We start from the raw sequence: 20,050 nt of genomic DNA on the forward strand, positions 1-20,050 counted from the left end.
TCAACACACCAAGTGTAATGTGAGTTAAAGGCGGGGTGCACAATCTCTGAAAGCCAATGTTGACATTTGAAATCACCTAAACAAACACGCCCCTACCCCAATAGAATCTGGACCTTCTTTTGATAGACCCACCCCACACGCAACCTAGGAAACGATGTCAGCTAGTAGACACGCCCCTTACTGCTGATTAGCTACAAGTTTGTTTTGATACTTGGCCCAACTCCTTTTTCCAAAGTGTTTCTCAAAAATCGTGCACCCTGCCTTTAAATAAATAAATATATATATATATATATATATATATATATATATATATATATATATATATATATATATATATATATATTTTTTTTTTTTTTTTTTTTTTTTTTAAATACGATGTTTGAAAACATTATTTAGCAAAATTATATACTTCAGCTTTAAGCCTTTTGATAAGAATCATGTTTATCTAACACCACCTCATGATCTTATAACAATATTTGCCTCAATTTTTAATGCTTCAGTGATTTGTACTTAAAAGGTAAGGATTGATTTGCTAATGACTTTCCAGTCACGTAATGTTAATATTTTAAATAGGTACTTCTGTGGTGATAAAGCCCATAATTCATTTTACAGAAATGATCATGCTTTTTCTCATTTTCTCTAGTCCCCCTCAAATGAAAAACCTGGCACAGATCTGTTTGCTTCACGGAACCAATCAGAATCACCGTCACCTCAACCTGAGAACGGCCTTGTCAACCCTGTCAATCTGTTCAACAAGAGCCCCGTCTCCAATGACACAATCACAGCTCTTGGTAAGACAGCTGAGAGAGTGAATAAATAATTTGGCATTTGTGCGATTCTAGGACCCTGAAATGTCTTTCAAAATGTCAATGCGTATCTTTAAATGAATATTTTTACTTAGAATTGAGGCTAAGCTGAATACATTATGTTCATACATTCAAGGTTTGTTTGATAAGTGGTTGAGATTAATATTTTTATGCTTTTTAAATAAATGATTTTTGTATTCTTAGAGCTAAAATGTTTCATGCATTTTTTTGGTGATAAAATGTCAAACAGGAATGCTAAAAAAGTGCTTCTTCCCAATATGTAACATTATCCACACTGTCTTTTCTACAGAAGGGTTGTCTCTACAACCTGCACTACCCAATCCTGTGGCATCTCCATGGAATCAGTCCCTCACTTCCATGTTTCCCTGCACAAACAACGTCTCGCAATCTTTTCCTCAAACACCTATCTTCTCTAATTCTTCTGCACCTCCCTGGGGAACCACTCCAGGAGTTTTAGGAACCTCCACCCCTACCCAGCAGCTTCCATCATGGAGTACCACCCCAGTCACCAATGGATCAAATGGATCCTGGACCCAGCATACAACCTTGAGGAACCCCTTCCAGACTGGCATAATTACATCAACTGGAAGTCTATTGCCTGATGGACAACAAAGCTCTAGTCCCCCTCCACAGGTCCCACCTCGAGGAGTAGTCACCAAAGAAGCTCCAAAGGTGGACAGTAATGCTTTTGTTGACCTGGATCCTCTGGGAGAAAAGGAAAAGAGAGACATCAAGGACATGTTTAAGAATTTCCAGATGGCTAAGCCACCTAATGTGCCAGCCAGGAAAGGTATTTATGAAGCATATATGTGACCCTGGACCACAAAACCAGTCATAAGTCGCACAGGTATATTTGTAGAAAAAACATGGTTCTCGTCACGTTTTTCCTGATCCCACTTTTCAAACTTTAGTTAGTGTGTAATGTTGCTGCTAGAGCATAATTAATACCTGCAAAATGATAAAGTTCAAAGTTCACTGCCAGGGGATATATTTTCTTTATCAGAATTCGCCTTTCAAAGCCTACAGCGAACAGCTGGTTTGGACTACAGCCCCTACTTCACCGTTAAATGACGTTAAAAAAACAGTTTTTGACTAAACCCCGCCCCTAGGAAACCGTCAGTCGCAAGCTTTGGCTCAAACGGCTCTGCTAAGCTGCTCAAACTACACAATCAGAACTCATTATATATTTCTGAAGGAGGGACTTCATAGAACAAGAAAGACATCAGCCTGATTTTAGGACAGTGAAAGCGGTATACAGATAAGTAAATTGTGTGAAAAGACCTTGTTTTTACATGTGAAACATGATGAACACATGTTATATTTCGCACTGTGAACACAGTCAAACCTTTAAAAACACAGAAAGAACGGGACCTTTAACATACTACGTAAAGACCATGTTCCATGAAGATATTTTGTACATTTCCAGCTGTAAAAATATATCAAAATATATTTCATTCCCTACCCACTCATTCCTTGCCACTCTTTTTCAAAACAGTTGCCCGCCATCATTTTTTGTGATTTTGTCTTCCAGGAAAAATTTTCTTCTATAAATATATAACAATATAACAAATGAAAGAACAGACCATTTGCTTTTAAACAAACAAAACGGAAAAATAAATGTTATCCTATCTTCCCTCTCAAATATGGATAGGTTTCTTCAAAAAACCAAATTCTGAGCAAAAAGCTAAAATAACTGCAGTGTTTTTAAAGGACTTTTGTTAGAGATCAGATTCAGAATGAAGATCAAAACATACAGAGAGTTTATAATATTGTTGAATCAGCTGATGCTTTAGTTTTTAATAAATTGGGTAAGAGCGCACCTAGTGGATAATAGGGGAATTATAGATTACATTAAAAACTCCTCAGGGAAGCATCATTGGCGGGGAAATGTTTTCTCTGAATTGACGAGATAACTCTAAAGAGTTTAGTTTGGTTTTTATGTATCCCCATTCAGTCCACAAAGTCATTACAGCGTTAAGCCAATAGAGAGCACTAAAACAAACCTTATTATTAGTGATATTGCTTTGAACTTAAAGGCTCGTTATAGTCGTGCGTAGGTCGGTGTAGGTTCCGCGTCAGTTTTCATTTATACTTTTGCTTCGTCGTCCGCGTCGACGTGCAAACACACGCACAGACCGCTGGTAGGCAGTATCCACGCGTGTAACCACAGTAGCAGCGCGACCATCAGAAAAGAAGAAGCTTGGCAAGTTAACCCACAAACGAAGAAGAAACAGCAACTTGTTGTGTATAATTTGAGAAGACCAACAATGATGGAAGTAAATAAACAGCGACTTTTGATGCAGTTTGAGTTAAATCGCTCCTCAACTTGGCTCATCTTTGTTTTCACCGTCACAAATGGAAATACCTATGACACAGTTTTTTTTTACCTGACGGGAGGGGTTCTGGTGGACCAATTACAGGGCTTGCGGTCCGCGTAGATCTGACACGCTGTTACGCAAAGCTACGCACAGGCTACGGATAGCCTACGCACGACTATAAATCGGGCTTTAAAAATGCCATTTTCTCAATATTTAGATTCTTTCACCCAGATTAAACATTTTCAAATCGTATCAAATCTTAACAAACCATATCAAGTGAAAGTCTTATTTATTTATCTTTCGGATGGATGATGTAGAAATCTCCATTTTTTTTAAAGAACCCGTACGACTGGTTTTGTGGTCCAGGGTCACATATTCCCAATACTTTTATTAGAGTTTTGAATTGATTTTTTATTATTAGCAACTTAACAATTTGAATATTTGAACTGATATTTCTATCCCTACAGAGCAACTGAAGGTAGGGGGTCAGAATCCATTTGAAAGTTCCTTTGGAAAAGATCTGTTCGGCACAACTGTACTCACCACTGTACGTATAGTATGTTCCCATCCTCACAAGCCATTATGAAACATTTCATGATACAACATTATTTTAGGTTCTTCATTCTCAAAACCTGAAGAAAATAGCATTGTTTTACAATTTAGATTTTCCTTGTTCTTTGGCCTTTACAGAGTGCTCCTCCATTCACAGCAGTGGGATTAGACTCTTTCCAAGCTCCGTTTGGAAATCCATTTGCGTGATAGCCACCTTGATAAGGCCATTATACAGTAGGTCCAAGTAAGGATCAAACAAAATTTTTTGAAGAAGATCCCTGATGTTTTTTACAGCTTTATGTTTCGTTGAGCTATTTTTGCATGGATACAGGAGCTCCTTCATTTTAATGTACCATTCCCAATAAAGTGCATCCTTATCAAGAGCAGGTCTCTTAGCTCTGTACTCGCATCCATCCGTCTGGTCGTCTTTTCCTTTTATCAGCCATATACTTGGATTCATGTAGTGGTAATGGACACTCTGAAATAAACCATCACTTAGTGCTGGCTTGATGTTAAACCTGTTTATCATAAACAGTTGCACATTCTGAAAAGAACAACAATGTCTTTAATGACAGCATGGTTGAGAACAGTTTTGTTTTCTCTACCTAAAATGCACTCAAAGAAATGTGCATTTATGTGTTATGAATGATGTATTCTGCATTGATGAATGCATTGATGTCTTGTTTGAACACCTTTTTTGCCTTAATTGTAGTGTTTTGTTTGAATGTTTACTTCTCAATATCCTACATTTATCAAAGCTTTAGGATGTGACCCGTTTCTATGACTTACAACTGAGGTATAAACTGTATCAGATTGAGATTTGTTTTATGTTTGTTTTGTTTTACTGCTTTTTATCTCATTTAATGTTTGTCACAGAAAATGTCAAAAGTCCAATCTGATCTAATGGTCTGCAAAGAGACAATGTACTGTATATAATATGTGTAGGAATGCTATGATGTAATAACTGTGCAATCTACAGCTAATGATCTGCTTGATAATGATATATGATACATACTGAAGTGACCTGTTCATTATGAAAGAACCTGGTTAATTACACAGCTGTGGCTCTAATCAACCTGCATTTAATCCTTTCCATGATCCGTTGAGGATTTTCTTTGCCCTTTATTCTGTGTTCTGTTATTTGTGAGGTGGTGAACTTGAAGCATTTACTAAAACAGTATGTAAGGTTGTTAAGTTAAAGTTCTTTGCTTTTATTTAGTCTTTACATTTTATTTCAGGAATGATCCTCGGTTGCTACCATTGGCATGTTGTCAGTGGTTGTCAGCTATAGACGTTCTCAGCAGTAACAACATAAACAAACGGCTTTCTTGGAACAAATGTAACTTCCGTTAAACTTTTGCGAAGAATCAAAAACAATTATTTCTGATAACAAACAAAATAAACAACATGGAGATGACCTTAGTTCAAATAATAGCTAAAGCCTATCAAAAACTACACTGAGTTACGTTACTGTGTGAAATGTTTGTATACAATGTTACCTACAGATCGGCTACCAAACCTTCCTTCACATAGCGGTGATCCATGATCGCTGTCTCGCCTCATCTTTAGGAAACCAAAACATTTGCTGTATTTTTTCCAGAGTTCAGTTTAGCCAATAGCCAGAGCATTAGAGAAACACACCGGAAGTTAAGTTCCGTCCAGAGGTGCAACCGCAACAATGCGTGTGCGTCCGATGAAAGCGTCTTTAAACACATGAAAAACAATATAATGATTTCTGTATTAAACACACAAATGCTACATCCTGGGGTTTAGGTGATGCTGTGTAATTTTATGTTATTCATGATCATCAAAAGTCATTAAGGTGATAACTGTTATAAAGTTTATCGATGTCTCTATCAAGAGCAATGACATTTTTGTTTTCATAGGTGGGTAAGTAATCCCCCCCAGGTAAATTAAGTAGGCAAACATATGGTTTTGTCTAAACAGTGAAAACCTTGAAAGATCACTGAATGTGTACTGTACTGGATGTTGTGAATTATATGTGTGTACATATATAAATATCTATCTGCTCTGTTATGCACTATGCCATCTCTACCTTGCGTTAAGGTGTTTAAATTGTAGTCACTGCAATAAACTGGAATTTTAGTTAAATAGATTCAGAATTGTCCTATTTATCTTTTACAAGCTTTGTATTCAAGTACAGACCAGTTAGGTCTACTTCACAATAAAGTGATGACTGGTTTAATGATTTGTTTCTTACATGTCTTGTGTTTTTTTTTTTTATTCTGAACACCAACCATCAGGGCACAAGTTTGGTTTTCATGCACCCTAACTGAAGTAATACAATTAAAGATGTTTTGTAATGAAATATTAAAGGGATAGTTCACAAAAAAATGCCATCATTTACTTACCCGTTCCAAACCTGTATGAGTTTCTTTATTGTGTTGAACCCAAAAGAAGATATTTTGATAAATGACGGTAACCATACAGCTGTTGGTACACATTGACTTCTATAGTAGGAAAAACATACTATGTAAGTCAATGGGTGCCCTCGACTTGGTTTAGTAAAATATCTTTTTTTGTGTTCAACAGAATAAAGAAACTCATACAGGTTTAGAACAACACAAAGATGAGTAAATGATGACAGAAATTTAATTTTTGGGTGAATTATTCCTGCAAAGTACTGCACAGTAAGTAGGCTATATGCTGCATACTATCTATTATTAAATGGTGATCCAGATATTATCTCAGAAATAAAACTGTTTGTTTATTCATTTTGTTTAAAGATATCTTAATCTAATTATAATAATGAAATAAAATAAAATAATAATAATTGAGGTATAAACAAAAAGGACCTGATTATTCATCCAGCCTTGAATGTAATTAATATAAAGGCATACCTATACCATTCATGCAGAACATGTACATAGGCCAGTGGTTCTCAAACTGGGGGGGGGGGCATAATTTTGCCAGGGGGCCTAGTTTTATGACATTTTATAATATATATTAATTTTTAATAAATTCAGTGTAATTAAACCTCAGAAAAATAAGGCTACTAACCAACATCACTAAATTGTATTTTTTAATATGTTTTGTTTAATTCAAGACCTTAATTCATTTAAGTTATGTTATGTCCTACATTTTCTTTGGGGGAGAGGCACAAATGGATGCACCATATGGGGCCACACAGTCAAAAAGTTTGAGAACCACTGGCTAGTGTTCAAAAATAGTAACAGCAGTTAGTAGACTATCCAAATATAGTCACTGAGAACTCTGAAGGTTAATTATGACATCTCTTTGTTAATTTAAACACTAAACCAAATTAATAAAAGAAACGTGTTACAGTCATTCTTATAAACTGTTATTTGTCAGCTTGTTTATTTAATAGCTGTCTACATTAACGTGTTGCTCCACGTGCGTACTACCAATCACAGCTGACTTTTTGAAGTTGCTGGGAAGTGAAGTTTATTAGCCCGTTTAACGTGGCTAACGGAAGTTTTGGTAAAACTACAATACCCACAATGCTGTTCGTTTAAAGCGCTGACTCAAGAGCGGCGTGCAGTTAACACCGGCCGGTCTGAAGTGTACTTATTGCAGTGGTACCATGCGGCAGGCATAAACACAACTTTAAACTTCCCAATCACAGTGAAAGGGTTACAAAAGCGTTGGAATTGAAGTAAGACAAGATACTTATCTGTTGTCATTACGTGTTTACCGTTTTATCGCTTGTAATTTCTGTATCAGCAGCCAATAGGAATTCAATGTAGACAGCCGGACAGTAGCATGCATGCATTTGAGGCGCCTGTCGAATTCATGGTAGAATGAGATGTATAGTTAGCTAAACGACCAAAATACACGTGCCCATAATTTACAGGGCTACAATAATCATTAAATACATGACCCCCCCTTCAGCCAACACCCATTTGATAATATTAAAACCACATTATAAAGTTAAAATACACAGTTGATCTGTTCTGCTGTATCTGTCAAATATGTGAGGTGGTGTTATGGTCGTAGTTATTCCTAGCCCAACTTTTAGTCACGTGACCCTCACCCACGTTCTTAAATTCCAGTTTATGTATATCTTGATTTTACCACAGTTTCAAAACAAGGATGCGCAGATCAAGGATTACTATTAAACCCAATGTCAGGCCAGGGGGTCGAGCTGTGGGCCCTACAGCAGAAAACAAGACTTCTCAAGAGTCTGTTGACAACACCCCACAAACCATTAAAGGGGAGCAAATAGACAGACCACCACCCTCTTCACAGTCACACCTGGATGTGATAGAGCCTGCTGTGTCCACAGGAAATGTTCCCAGCTGTCTCTCGGAGAAAACATCTGTTAAAACGTAAGCATACACTGGCTTGACTTAATATGGCAGCTTATTATTATTTATCAACTTAGGCTACTTATGTTGTTGTTGTTGGATCTCATTTTTTTTTACTTTAGCCCCCCCCACACACACACACTCATACACACACTGTACACAACAATATTCAAATCCACCACTTACAATTTCGTTGTTTTAAAGAAACCCCCTATTCATCATTGTACAGTTTTTTTGGTCTTTTAAATTATTTTATGTAATCTTGAGGCCCTTTGCAAATCTTCTGAGGCCCCCAATGGACCCTGGCCGCCTTGTTGAGAAACAAGGGGGCTGTGGAGGATTCAGAATAGGTCATTTTTGTAAACTTCAGAACATTTGTTGGTGTCACGGTGCAATGTATGAGAGAGGAAGGGATTGTTTTTGCTTTTGTGCATTGAATGACTGCTAGAAGTTAATTTACCCCCTTAAAATTTCAGTGTACTGTTGGAGGGACACACCATTATTTGACAGAAAACTTCATCACATGCAACAACTCAAAAACAAAAAGCTAAACATGTCACATATCTTTGGAAAGCTGAAATTCTTGTGATTTGAATGATGTAAACTGTTTATGATGCAATCAACACAGCAGCAGGTACAATTTGTGTCTTTTTTAGGCATTTATTATCCTTTTTCAGGAATGCTTATGGGTTAAAAAGTGCATAATTTGAAGTCATCAGGTGTAATTTGATAGATGACAGGTTCCTAGAAAAATAGCGGTTAGATCTGTGAAAACTGTGCTAATGTTGAGAAGATTGGCCAGATGTTGTCTCTTATCTAAAGTTTAATATAACACTAAGCTAGAAATCATGTGATAAAAACATCTCATATTCAGTTGTTGGGCTTATTTGGTTGTTTGCAGGGATGATAGAGCGCCCTCTAGTGCCAGCACACCTGCAGCTCCAGCACTTCAGAGGAGAAATAGGATTTCTGCCACACCAAACCTGATCAGACCCAAAATCCATTCTGTTCCCCGTTCATCCACTGGCAAAGCTGCTGCTTCTCCATCAGTGCCATCCAAGTCTTCTCCTGAAACCTCTACCCCACCTGCTATCATCAAAGATGATTCTCAAAACTCTACATTCTCAGATTCCACCAATAAACAAACTACTGCAACATCCAAGAGTCCTCCATCTTCGCCATATCTTCCATCTGGTTGCCACGAGCCTTATGTCAAGAAAACATCTGTACCAGAATTTCCATCTTCTATAAAACGTCAACAAGAGGATCAAACTCCCCTAAAAAACCCAAATGAGGATTCTGGGTCCCAGGAAAGTTGCTCTCCATATGTAAAGTTGTCACGTTGTGATGGACCAGGATCTCCCCTGAAGAACTCGGACATGTCAGACAAGCAGCGGGTTTTAAGAGCCCTCAAACTGAAAGAACTAATGAAGCTGGAGACCAGGAAAGAAAGAATGGTAAGCAGTTGAACTATACACTAAATGCTTGTGAGAGTTCACCCAATGTTAAAATTCTGTTATCATTTATTTGTACCAATCCCATATGACTTTCTTTTAAGGAAGATGTTGACAGAAAAAAGTTAATTGTGAAGTCAAACTCTTAAATTCTTATTATATGCAATATTTTGTTTTTGACTACTCCAAAGAAGAGGAAAAGTGGACGGAGTTCATCTGAGTATAGCGAAGAAGTGGATCGTAGCAAAATGACCCTTGCTGATTATATTTATTATCTACCAGAATCAAATCCTATGAAGTGAGTTAAAACCATTTACCCTACATTATGAAATAATATATTAATAATAATAATAATAATATAAAATATATTTTATAAATGTTGTTATATTAAAGAAGCATATTTAATAATTTGAATGCAACTAAATAAACAGGTCCTCCCTTTCCATGGAGCAGACTCCTGCAGAGACCATTGTACCACCATCACCCAAGTAAGTAAAATAAGTAAAATATTGTATTACTGTATACATGATATTAAAGCATGCATATCTGATTTGTATGCTTTGTAACGCAATAAATGGTCTAAAACGTCTGTAATAGTTGCTCTTAGGAATCCATTGACCCATTATTTTAACAAACCATATTGTTTAGACCTGAATTTTATTATACACTAGAACGAAAATGTTTTTTTGTCTTGTTGAGCATGTCTTATAGGTGTTTTGTTGTCTCAGGGTGCCAACAAAGATTGCAGAAGCAGAGCAAGAAGATGATGATGATGATGATGGTGAAGATGAGTTGATGGTTCCCAAAGTCAGGGTGGCAGAGGATGGCTCACTGATTTTAGATGAAGACAGGTATAGGATGGTGACCATGTTGGTTGCAATCTCACACACTAGATGTCGCTAAAAACCCACATTGCACCTTTAAAGGGACACTCCACTTTCTTTGAAAATATGCTCATTTTCCAGCTCCCCTAGAGTTAAACATTTAATTCTTACCGTTTTGGAATCCATTCAGCTGATCTTCTGGTCTGGTGCTAGCACTTTTAACATAGCTTAGCACAATCCAATTGAATCTGATTAGACCATTAGCATCGCGCTAAAAAATAACCAAAGAGTTTCGATATTTTGCACTGTAGTGATATTATGCACTGCCCAAACATAGTTACTTCAATAGCAGGGGACTATTTTCGGGCAGTGCGTAATATCACTACACCTGCTGCAGCCATGTCACAGCAGCAAAGTCCTTGATTATTACGCCAGTTTGAGAGTATAGTTCCTAGCCATATCTGCCTAGAAAATTGCAACTTTTTATTTTCTTAGTACATGATGTAACTACAGAAGAGTCAAGTTTTAAATAGGAAAAATATCAAAACGATTTGGTTCTTTTAGCGCGATGCTAATGGTCTAATCAGATTCAATGGATTGTGCTAAGCTATGCTAAGAGTGCTAGCACCAGACACAGAGATCAGAGAATGGATTCCAAAACGGTAAGATTCAAATGTTTAACTCTAGGGGAGCTGGAAAATGAGCATATTTTCAAAAAGGTGGAATGTCCCTTTAAGGGGTTTATTTAATTATGGCTCTTCTGTCCCGCTTGCTTTCATGTCCTCTACTCATTATTCTAAGATGTAGATCTTGATCAGATCAGATCTCATTAAGAGATTATCTGGCTCTTATATCTGCAATACACTATTAAGATTGGTCAATTGCACCATCAATTGGTAAGATAGGTTCTTACTACTGCAGTATCAAAAATAGGTGAAATTGGACCACAATGCCACCTTACCTGTGCGTTTTCATGTAATACATTACTAATAAAATAATCCATCTCAAAACAATATTTTGATGTAAGTTAAATATTTGCGTGGAGAGTAGCCGCAAGATAATGTTTAGTAAGATAATGTTTTCATTATCACAAAATAAACCCATTCAGGCTAGGGTGAGACCAAGAACCTCATTATAACTGGCTGAATGTGCATTAGTCCTTTGGCATTATCTTGTTAAATCAATTTGTCAACAATCATTTACATATAATTGTTGCTAACACACAAATGTCATGGTTATCACATAGATTTAACCTAAAGATGACATAAAACATGACCTTCTAGCATGGCAGTAGTACAATGAATTTGTCATACGTTTGACCACATAATCTTATGTGCATATTTGTTGACAATTAATAACTGATGTGTGTTGTGATCAGTTTGACAGTGCGTGTCCAGAGGACATCTGATACAGTTGTAGAGAATGCAACTCCACTGTTTGAGAGGGGCAGTACTACAACATACATGAGCTTCAGAAAGTATAGCCATGTGAAGTGCTGGTCTGTTCGAGGTATGACTATTACATTAACTATTAGACTGACTATTAAATGTTAATATTGTGGCCAGGATGTTTAAAAAAAATTTATATATAAATGGTAACAATTTTCTTTTTTATGTAAATTTGTTCATTTAAAGCAATTGTGTGTGTTTGTGTTTTAGAGACAGATATGTTTTATCTGGCCATCAGCATGGTGGGAACAGACTTCTCCATGATGGCTCAGCTGTTAACTCACCGAACCAGAGCTGAAATAAAGGTACTAGCCTATCATTTCTTTATTCGGCGAATAGAGATTGTTTATGCTGTAATCCTGGGTGAAGGTGTACCACACATTACGTGTAACATTATGAATAGTGCATTATATTGTATTACATAATAAATGTGTTACATTAGGTGTTAGACTAGAATTTAAACTTGTTTTATTGTCTTTTCCCTTTGCTTTGGCAGAGTAAGTTCAAGAAGGAGGAGAAAACAAATGCATGGCGAGTGGATAAAGCATTCAGTAAGTCATTTGTACCTTCTGGCCACATGCATCTGTGACGAGTTATTGGTAAATATCTACTTTTAAGGAACACAACGACTTTTTGGGACTTTAGCTTATTCACCGTATCCCCCAAAGTCCATACATGCCTTTTTCATTATTCATGCGTGCTGTAACTCTCTCTGTTGCACCCACCGCTAGCCTAGCTTAGCACAAAGACTGGAAGTAAACTGTATACTGGGAACTATATTCTCAGAAGGTGAAGCACTGCTACTTGGTGATTAGCACAACACTTGCGCGAACTCTCTGCTCCTCACCACGGGGCTTCTCAGGTGCTCCGAGCTAATTACTCCTCCCAAGTAGCAGTGCTTCGCTTTCTGAGTTCCTAGTATGTATACGGTAAAAAGATGTCTGTGTCTCATATGATTTTTTTTATTTGTACATGCTGTGACTATACAAATCACAACATATAAATGGGAAAATGTTGGTGTTATGTTGGGAGCAGTATGCTAGCTGGAGCCATTTACTTCCAGTCTCTGTGCTAAGCTAGGCTAGCGGTGGGTGCGTCAGACAGAATCTCGGCACGCACTAATGGCGCTTTTCCATTGCACAGTACCCCACGGTTTGATTTAGTTTGGGTCGGGTCAGCTTACTTTTAGGAGCTTTTCCATTAGGTGCACAACGTGGTACCCGATACTTTTTTTCGTACCGCCTCAGTTGGGGTTCCAAGCGATCCGAGCTGATACCAAACGTGACGCGAAAACACTGTAGATCACTGATTGGTCTGACAGAATAACAGTTTTTTCCATTCTTGCAGTTTGTGGCGGAACATTTGCGACCCGCACGTTCGCATATATATGCTTAAATGCAACTTCAATGAGGCTCAACGGAGCGCCGTCGAATGACGCCACCGGTGTTTGAACAAAAAGTGTCATGTGAGACCGAGGTAGTGATAAACGCGATGTGCAAACATCTATTTGTGGTGGCCAATTTTAATTTTGTGGCGGACTGAGAAATAAATGAATGTAATGGGAATGTACAACGGCGCACTCACTTGTATGATGTCACAGCATTATGCAGTGCAAATATAACGACACGCCTATAATCCCTCACACTACGAAGTGATACTAAACTCGATGGAAAAGCTAACCACGCCAAAGTGAGGTGAGCTGACCCGACCCAAACTAAACTAAACCGTGGGGTACTATGCAATGGAAAAGCGCCATAAGCTAAAGACCCAAAAAGTCGCCATGTTCCTTTAAGTCATTGCTGTGGCATTTAATTTAGGAAACAAGCGGCCATTTGACCAGGAGTTTTTCAGTTTCCTGCTGAAGAGGATCTTGGAAAAAGACAAAGATAAAGGCAAATCGATAAAGCTGGTTGTTAAAGCCAATAAAGGAAAGAAAGGAAAAGGTAATGCGCTGGCCTAAGTTCTTTAAAAGATGCTTTAACCATTGAATAAAGAGTAGTTATACACATGAACATTGGTAACAAAAAATTTGAAATAATTTGGACTGTTTCCACCTGTATTTATTATTTATCTTTAAATCAATGGTCTGTCATCAGTTATTCTTTAATTCAGTGGTTTCCAAACTGGGGGACATGAGATGGTGCCAGGGGGCATTCATTTATTATTCTGTATAATAGGGCTGCACGATTCAGAGAAAAAATCTAATTGCGATTTTTCTTATCAAAATTGCGATTCGCGATTTAAAGTGCGATTCATTAGTATATAATAAAAGAGCTACATCCAGGTTTGTTGTGGTGGTTTTAATAGCACCAAAGAAAGATGCTGTGCTACTGTTTATTTAAAACCTCTTAAACATTGTACCAAGTTCTCTGCAGGACTTTGCTCTTTTGCAGACACAATTTTTTTTTATCTAAGAACATTAAAATACACTTTAACAAAAATGTATTGAAAGTTTTATTTAAAATAACATATAGGCCAATGTATTTTGGCTGTCACTAAAACAATGCTTCTGACAAGCAAATGTTTAGTTTTTTCTTTTAATCATAAGACTATACTCATCTTGTTTTACTTTTCAGGCATCTGTAATAAATGTAAATATATTAGTTATTAGAATCTATGATTTAACATAAGCAAAAAATACAAATAAAACACTGCACAGTCCTCACTGTATGATTTTAAATGTGGAGCTGCAGAAGCTTGTTCAGTTAAGAGTAAGGAGTGATTTTAATTTTTGGTGTGTAATAAACATTTCTGACACAGAAAGCACCAGGTTACTGTCACTTTAAGACACAAGACAGCTTTAAAACTGCTCTGCTTCAATATACTGATAAACATCCAGCTGTTTATGTCCACTTAGACGAGAAAGAAAACTTAAGTTTAGTGATCACGCGTGTGCTGACTGCTCTCTGTGTGCGCGCTTCATGAACCCTAGTGCCTGTAAATATTCAAAGCGGTGCAGATGTGCGCGTGCAAGAAAGTATAATGTACCTCTTTCGTCTGCTGTGTTCCGGGCTTTAATGAAAGCTGCTTATAGTCTGATGAGGCGCCTGTCATTGTTTGCGATGCATGACGAGAAACGGACGTATATAAACCTTTCTTTAAGTCCAACATTACACAAAAGGGAAATGTTTTCGCGCATTTCTGTCCTTTCATTTGCCGGTTAATGAGTTATAATGGGTTTTAAAAATGACTGAATCCAAAATCTGACAACTTCATGACATTCCGCGTTGTGCAGTTAATTCCATTTGTATGCATTTCGCGATTCTGTCCGTGTTTTCCGCATCGCGGAAATCATATGGCCGTACACTTTGTTGAGGAGTTGAACTGCTGCTCGCTCATGTTTTCCAAATGACGTTATCTGACGTGTAGTCAGCACCTCAGTGTTAATGCACTCTATTGGTTTAAACTGCATCAAATGTAAAATGCGCATGAAGCGAACTGTCAAAAACTGCGTACTAGATGATTGTTATATTTGATAGTTTTGAATCGAAATAATCGCATCTCTTGCGATTCAAAAATCGCATCCATTCACATCGCGATTTCGGTTTAAAAACGATTAATCGTGCAGCCCTACTGTATAATCAAACTTTAGAAAAATATAGCTACCAATAGGTTTACCATACGTGCCATTCTACCCAGACGCGTCCTGGCCAGGATTTCGGGTGCGTCTTCTGGAAGTTTGTCGATACATACGTCATCAAGGTTCTCACATTTCAGTTAAAAACATAAGACATACAATTGTAGATTCATTCTTACCTTAAAATGTAAATAATAAACCTGAAATAATAAACCTCAATGACGTATGTGATCGACAAATATGACTTCCGGAAGACACACTCGAAGTCCTGGCCAGGACACGTCAGGGAAGAATGGCACATATGGTCACCCGTGCTACCAATCAACAGTTATTCATGATATAATTTAATGTTTTGTTTAATTTCAATTTTAAGTTTGAGATTGTTTTGTCATGAATTTTCTTTGGGGGGTTGAAAGTTTGAGATCCACTGCCTTAATTGTTATAATGAATCGTTTTTTCATATGAGGCTGTTATTATATTATGTTTACTCTAAACAAATGTTCTTCAGGTGGTAAAAAATCCAAAAAGCATAAGGATGGCAACATCGATGATGATATTGACAATGATGAATTGGACACTGGAGATAGATCTTTTCTCGATTTAGAAAAGGAGAATGAGGACAGTAGTAACGTGAAGGGGTCTGATATTACTTCAAGTACCAGCAAGAAGTGTAAGCGCAAAAGAAACACAGAGCCCAAACCATCGTCATGTGAGAAAACACCCAAGCCATCAAAGAATCAGAAGAAGAAGAAATTAAAACTAGGTGAAAAATCTTTTGTTTTTATCACTACCCGTTTAATATGTGTGAGCATCAATACTCCTAATTTAACTTTTTCTGCAGTCAGATGTTGGTCTTTTACTGTATTTGTAAAATGCCTGTTTTTAGACCCATATTGATCTTTTTGTATATGCTCAGATGAAGGTAAAGAAAGTGAGAGTTTGCACGTAGAGGATGAGTCTGTGAACGCTGAGAATGAAGATCCATCATTGATGACAGTATCAAAAAAGAAACGCAAACGTTCAGGAAAGAGTGAAGAGAAGAAGTGTGAAGAAGAGCCAGAAGAGAAACGGAAAACAAAAAGGAAAAAAGAATTAGTTGAAGGTTTCTGTTTTACTATTCTTATAAGTTTATACTAGCTTAGATTTCCCTGGAAAATTTGAATACAGAGGTGCACTTTAATATGTAAAAATAGTATTTGTTGATGATTATTGATAATTTCTTAATATTATTTGAACATTTTACAGTACAGGAAGAAGACGCTGTTAATATTGATGGAGAAAATGATCTGGCAGGTACGGAGCACAGATCTGCTGATCCATCTGAGACATGCAAGCGCTCCAAAAAGTGTAAAGAGAAGCCTGCGAAAGGAAAACAGAAAACTAAAAAGAGCAAAAAGTCTCCAGAAGGTTGGTTTTTTTTGTCTGTAATGCTAAAAATTGAGGCACAACACTAAATTTGACATTTCTTTTAATATAACTTTGCAAAATTCATCCACAGAGTGTGCTGGAGAAGATGAACTAGATGCTGTGGATGAAGTCTCAACAGCAGGCCCCGATGCTGAAGAGGATCAGGGGTATGTTTTCTCCTCCCCAGATCAGATAAGAGGATTTCCTTTTAGTAGTCAAGATCTCAGTCTTCTAATTACACATTTTTGACTCGTAATGTATCAGGGAGGAGCTCACTTCACAAACAACCACTCAGGAGGAGATTCAACAAAAGTCTTCAAAAAGGTCTAAGAGGCCTCTGCCAAATTTGCCCAAAAGAAAAGGCAAAAAATGCTCTGAGCCAAAGGCACAAGTGGAGGATGAGGCTCAGGATGAGAACTGTGTAGAAACTGAGAATGAGGTATGATACTATAAGGTAAAATGATGAGGCTATTAATTTAAAATAATAAATGAAATATTGTGTAGGGATATATATGAAGAGTTTGGTTCCAAAACATGATAAACGGCTTTTCTTTTTTTTTGAGTTACCGCCAAACAACAATGGCGGCACGTTGAATACACACACTGAGTCCTAGTTTTCCTCATCTTGTACTTCGTGATCAACAAACAGACAAAAACAAAATAATACTTTGATGGCATTGATAAATCGTGGGGGTTTTCTGTGACGGGAAAGAAACGTAAGTCTCAACATTTAATAATCTATGCGAGAGGCACTCGGGAGATGGGAAAATGCTGGTTGCTTGTTCTCCCAACAGCATCAAGCTTCTCTCATGCGAACAAATTGACCCCAGGTGATCCTCAAGTGCTTCACCTGCAACAGCCTGCAGAGGTCTGCCATTAGCCGGGACATGAACGGGGTTCCCTGGTCAGTCAGGATTTCCGAGGGGAGGCCGACTCGGCTGGCCAGCAGAAACAGCTCCTGGGCAATGGACTTCGCAGTGGCCTTACGCAGGGGGACTGCCTCTCGGGTGGCGTAGTCAACAATAACCGGGATGTGCTCGTGTACGCGGGCACACTTTGGCAATGGGCCCACTATGTCCATTCCAATCCGCTCGAAGGGCACCTCGATGATAGGCAGCTGGGTGAGCGGGCTGGGGGGAGGGGTCTTGGGCGACGTAGCTTGACAGGTCGGGCAGGCTTGGCAGAACCGCTTTACTTCAGCCTCCAGGCCCGGCCAGTGGAAGCGGATGCAGGGCCAGATGGTGGCGGGGTTCACGAAGCCATCTTCATCTTTGACGGTTCCCCTCTGGGCTGGCAGGCTGAGTAGCGGCGGTGAGCAGTCTGTCGAAGCCGGGCCAATCTCTTCCAAGCAAAACGGCCACTGGCAGGTCCTTCACCAGGCCAGCCTCCACCGGCCAGCTGCCTTGGGGTGATGAGATGGTGACTCTACGGGCCGGTACTTGGCGAGTGTCTCCATGCACACAGGTAATCGGTAGAAAGTTTTTGTGGCCGCTTTGGGGGGTGCACAACCGCGACTGGATGAGGGTGACCGCACTGCCTGAGTCCAGTAGGGCCCGGAAGTGTCTCCCTTCCACCATCACATCTGTTTGGGGGGCTCCCAATGGTACATGCTGGTGGCAATGCAACCTGCCAGCCATGCTCGCGGGGGTGATGGTGGTTCAGCGCTGGGCATAGGCTCATCTCACAGCCTGCTGACTGGTCGCGGGCTGCCTTCAAGTGGACGTTGCTTCTGGACGACCCTCCGGGGGAACGGCGGCGGTCGGTCCCGGCCTCTCGTTGATGGACAGCATCCGCCAGTTCGATCGCCTCCACAAGTTCCAGGGTGTTGGTAGGTTGCTCATCCCAACCGCTTGTCGATGAGCACGGGGTAGAGCGTGGAGGAGGCGGTCGTCGACCACTCGTTCCGCTACCTGTGCTGCGGTGGGGTTCCCATCCAATAGCCAGTGTTGAGCGATGCGGTTGAGCTCCGCTGCGTGTGCACGGGTTGGCTTTTGAACTTCCATTCGTGGAACTGTTAGGCGGCGCAGACAGGTGAGAGGCCAAGCCTCGCCAAAATTTCCCGCTTAACTTCAGTGTAATTTTCGGCGATCGCCAGGGGAAGCGTGAAATAAGCCCGTTGGGCTTCTCCGGTGGGGAGGGGTGCCAGTGCCCGTGCCAAATCTTCTTCGGGCCATACCTCACATTGGGCGGTGTTTTCAAAGACCTGCAGGAAGGCTTCCACATCATCATCAGCGGTCATATTCGGCAGCAGGCGGGCTGCTTGTGCACGAGGATCAGATAGCGGAACCCGCTCGGCGCGGATTTGAATATCAAATTATGGATTTGAATTTTTTATGTTTTTATAACCTAAAGATGCTATGTGAAAGTTTGTAACAGAAAATAGTGGTTTTCATATCGTCACTCTCTAGGTATTAAAAACACGTTTTTACCGAAATTAGTCAAAATGGATTTATTGCGTTTTGGGACCAAACTATTCATATATTAGGCAAAATGATTGCAATTGTCTTGTGAATAGTTAACATTATCCAGACCTGATGATATCACAGTTACTAATGATTATCCTGAAATATTATTTATTTGAATTCTTATAGCTCAACAGTCTTGCTGAAAGTCAGCTCCAGAAACAGGCAGTTGTTGTTTTGGAGAGAACTCCTCCAAGGTAAATCATAGTTCATTATTTTAGCGCATTACCTTACTTGTCGTGATCGCTTTCATTGCTTCAATAAATGCTTTTGTTTTGTGATATAAATTGCAGGCTTATAAAGACACGTGAATGGTCTGAAAGTCCAGACCAGCCACAGACCTCACAGAGCCTACAGGACTCTCCTGGTCGGCAGATGAGAGCAGAGAAGGTCAAACGTAATCTTACTGCTTTAGAAGGAGTGGGGGGAGAGATTGAGGACTATCAGACTGGTTTAGAGTCGGATACATCAGCAGAGGATATGACAATGGAGGCCTTGTCCTGTAAGGAGGACATCCAAGAATATAAAGCAGCATATCAGCACGAGGAGGTAAAATAGATGAATTACAACAATTGTCTACGACAATTTTGTACATATGATATCTGTTGTCCCTGTGTTGCCAGTTAAAGGACCAGTGGGTACATTTTTGGGCATCTAGCTGTGAGACTGTAAATTGCAACCAATGGCTCAGTCCACAGCTTACTCCTCCCTTCTGAAACACATAGTTAAAGGAAAACACCACCGTTTTTCAATATTTTACTATGTTCTTTACCTCAATTTGACGAATTAATACATGCCTACCTTTTTTCACTGCGTACACTTCTTCTTCGTACAGTGCTTTGTGAATGTGTTAGCATAGCATAGCTCCATTCATTCCTTGGGATCCAAACAG

At 39.0% G+C, this 20,050-nt stretch overlaps 2 protein-coding genes across 4 annotated transcripts in view; both read left to right on the forward strand.

Annotated features, from left to right (window-relative positions):
- The window catches only part of LOC135748884 (disabled homolog 2), a 43,711-nt gene extending 37,808 nt beyond the window's left edge, over positions 1-5,903 (forward strand). For all 3 annotated transcript variants that reach the window (XM_065267188.2, XM_065267186.2, XM_073814621.1), the window contains 4 exons: positions 644-791; positions 1,117-1,617; positions 3,613-3,692; positions 3,836-5,903. In XM_065267188.2, coding sequence (XP_065123260.2) covers positions 644-791; positions 1,117-1,617; positions 3,613-3,692; positions 3,836-3,904 — 798 coding nt within the window. In that variant the 3' untranslated portion in view covers positions 3,905-5,903. The remainder of the gene's footprint in view (positions 1-643; positions 792-1,116; positions 1,618-3,612; positions 3,693-3,835) is intronic.
- A 1,300-nt stretch (positions 5,904-7,203) lies between these two features.
- bdp1 (BDP1 general transcription factor IIIB subunit) overlaps positions 7,204-20,050 on the forward strand; it is a 30,968-nt gene continuing 18,121 nt past the window's right edge. The window contains exons 1-17 of the mRNA XM_065267063.2: positions 7,204-7,334; positions 7,759-8,007; positions 8,888-9,443; positions 9,632-9,738; positions 9,872-9,928; positions 10,169-10,291; positions 11,643-11,773; positions 11,923-12,017; positions 12,209-12,263; positions 13,530-13,655; positions 15,798-16,052; positions 16,206-16,391; positions 16,535-16,696; positions 16,788-16,863; positions 16,961-17,135; positions 19,288-19,355; positions 19,452-19,707. Of these exons, the coding sequence (XP_065123135.2) occupies positions 7,772-8,007; positions 8,888-9,443; positions 9,632-9,738; positions 9,872-9,928; positions 10,169-10,291; positions 11,643-11,773; positions 11,923-12,017; positions 12,209-12,263; positions 13,530-13,655; positions 15,798-16,052; positions 16,206-16,391; positions 16,535-16,696; positions 16,788-16,863; positions 16,961-17,135; positions 19,288-19,355; positions 19,452-19,707 (2,664 nt within the window). The 5' untranslated portion in view covers positions 7,204-7,334; positions 7,759-7,771. The remainder of the gene's footprint in view (positions 7,335-7,758; positions 8,008-8,887; positions 9,444-9,631; positions 9,739-9,871; positions 9,929-10,168; positions 10,292-11,642; positions 11,774-11,922; positions 12,018-12,208; positions 12,264-13,529; positions 13,656-15,797; positions 16,053-16,205; positions 16,392-16,534; positions 16,697-16,787; positions 16,864-16,960; positions 17,136-19,287; positions 19,356-19,451; positions 19,708-20,050) is intronic.

The sequence above is a fragment of the Paramisgurnus dabryanus genome, chromosome 5 (assembly GCF_030506205.2).
Source record: "Paramisgurnus dabryanus chromosome 5, PD_genome_1.1, whole genome shotgun sequence".
NCBI lineage: Eukaryota > Metazoa > Chordata > Actinopteri > Cypriniformes > Cobitidae > Paramisgurnus > Paramisgurnus dabryanus.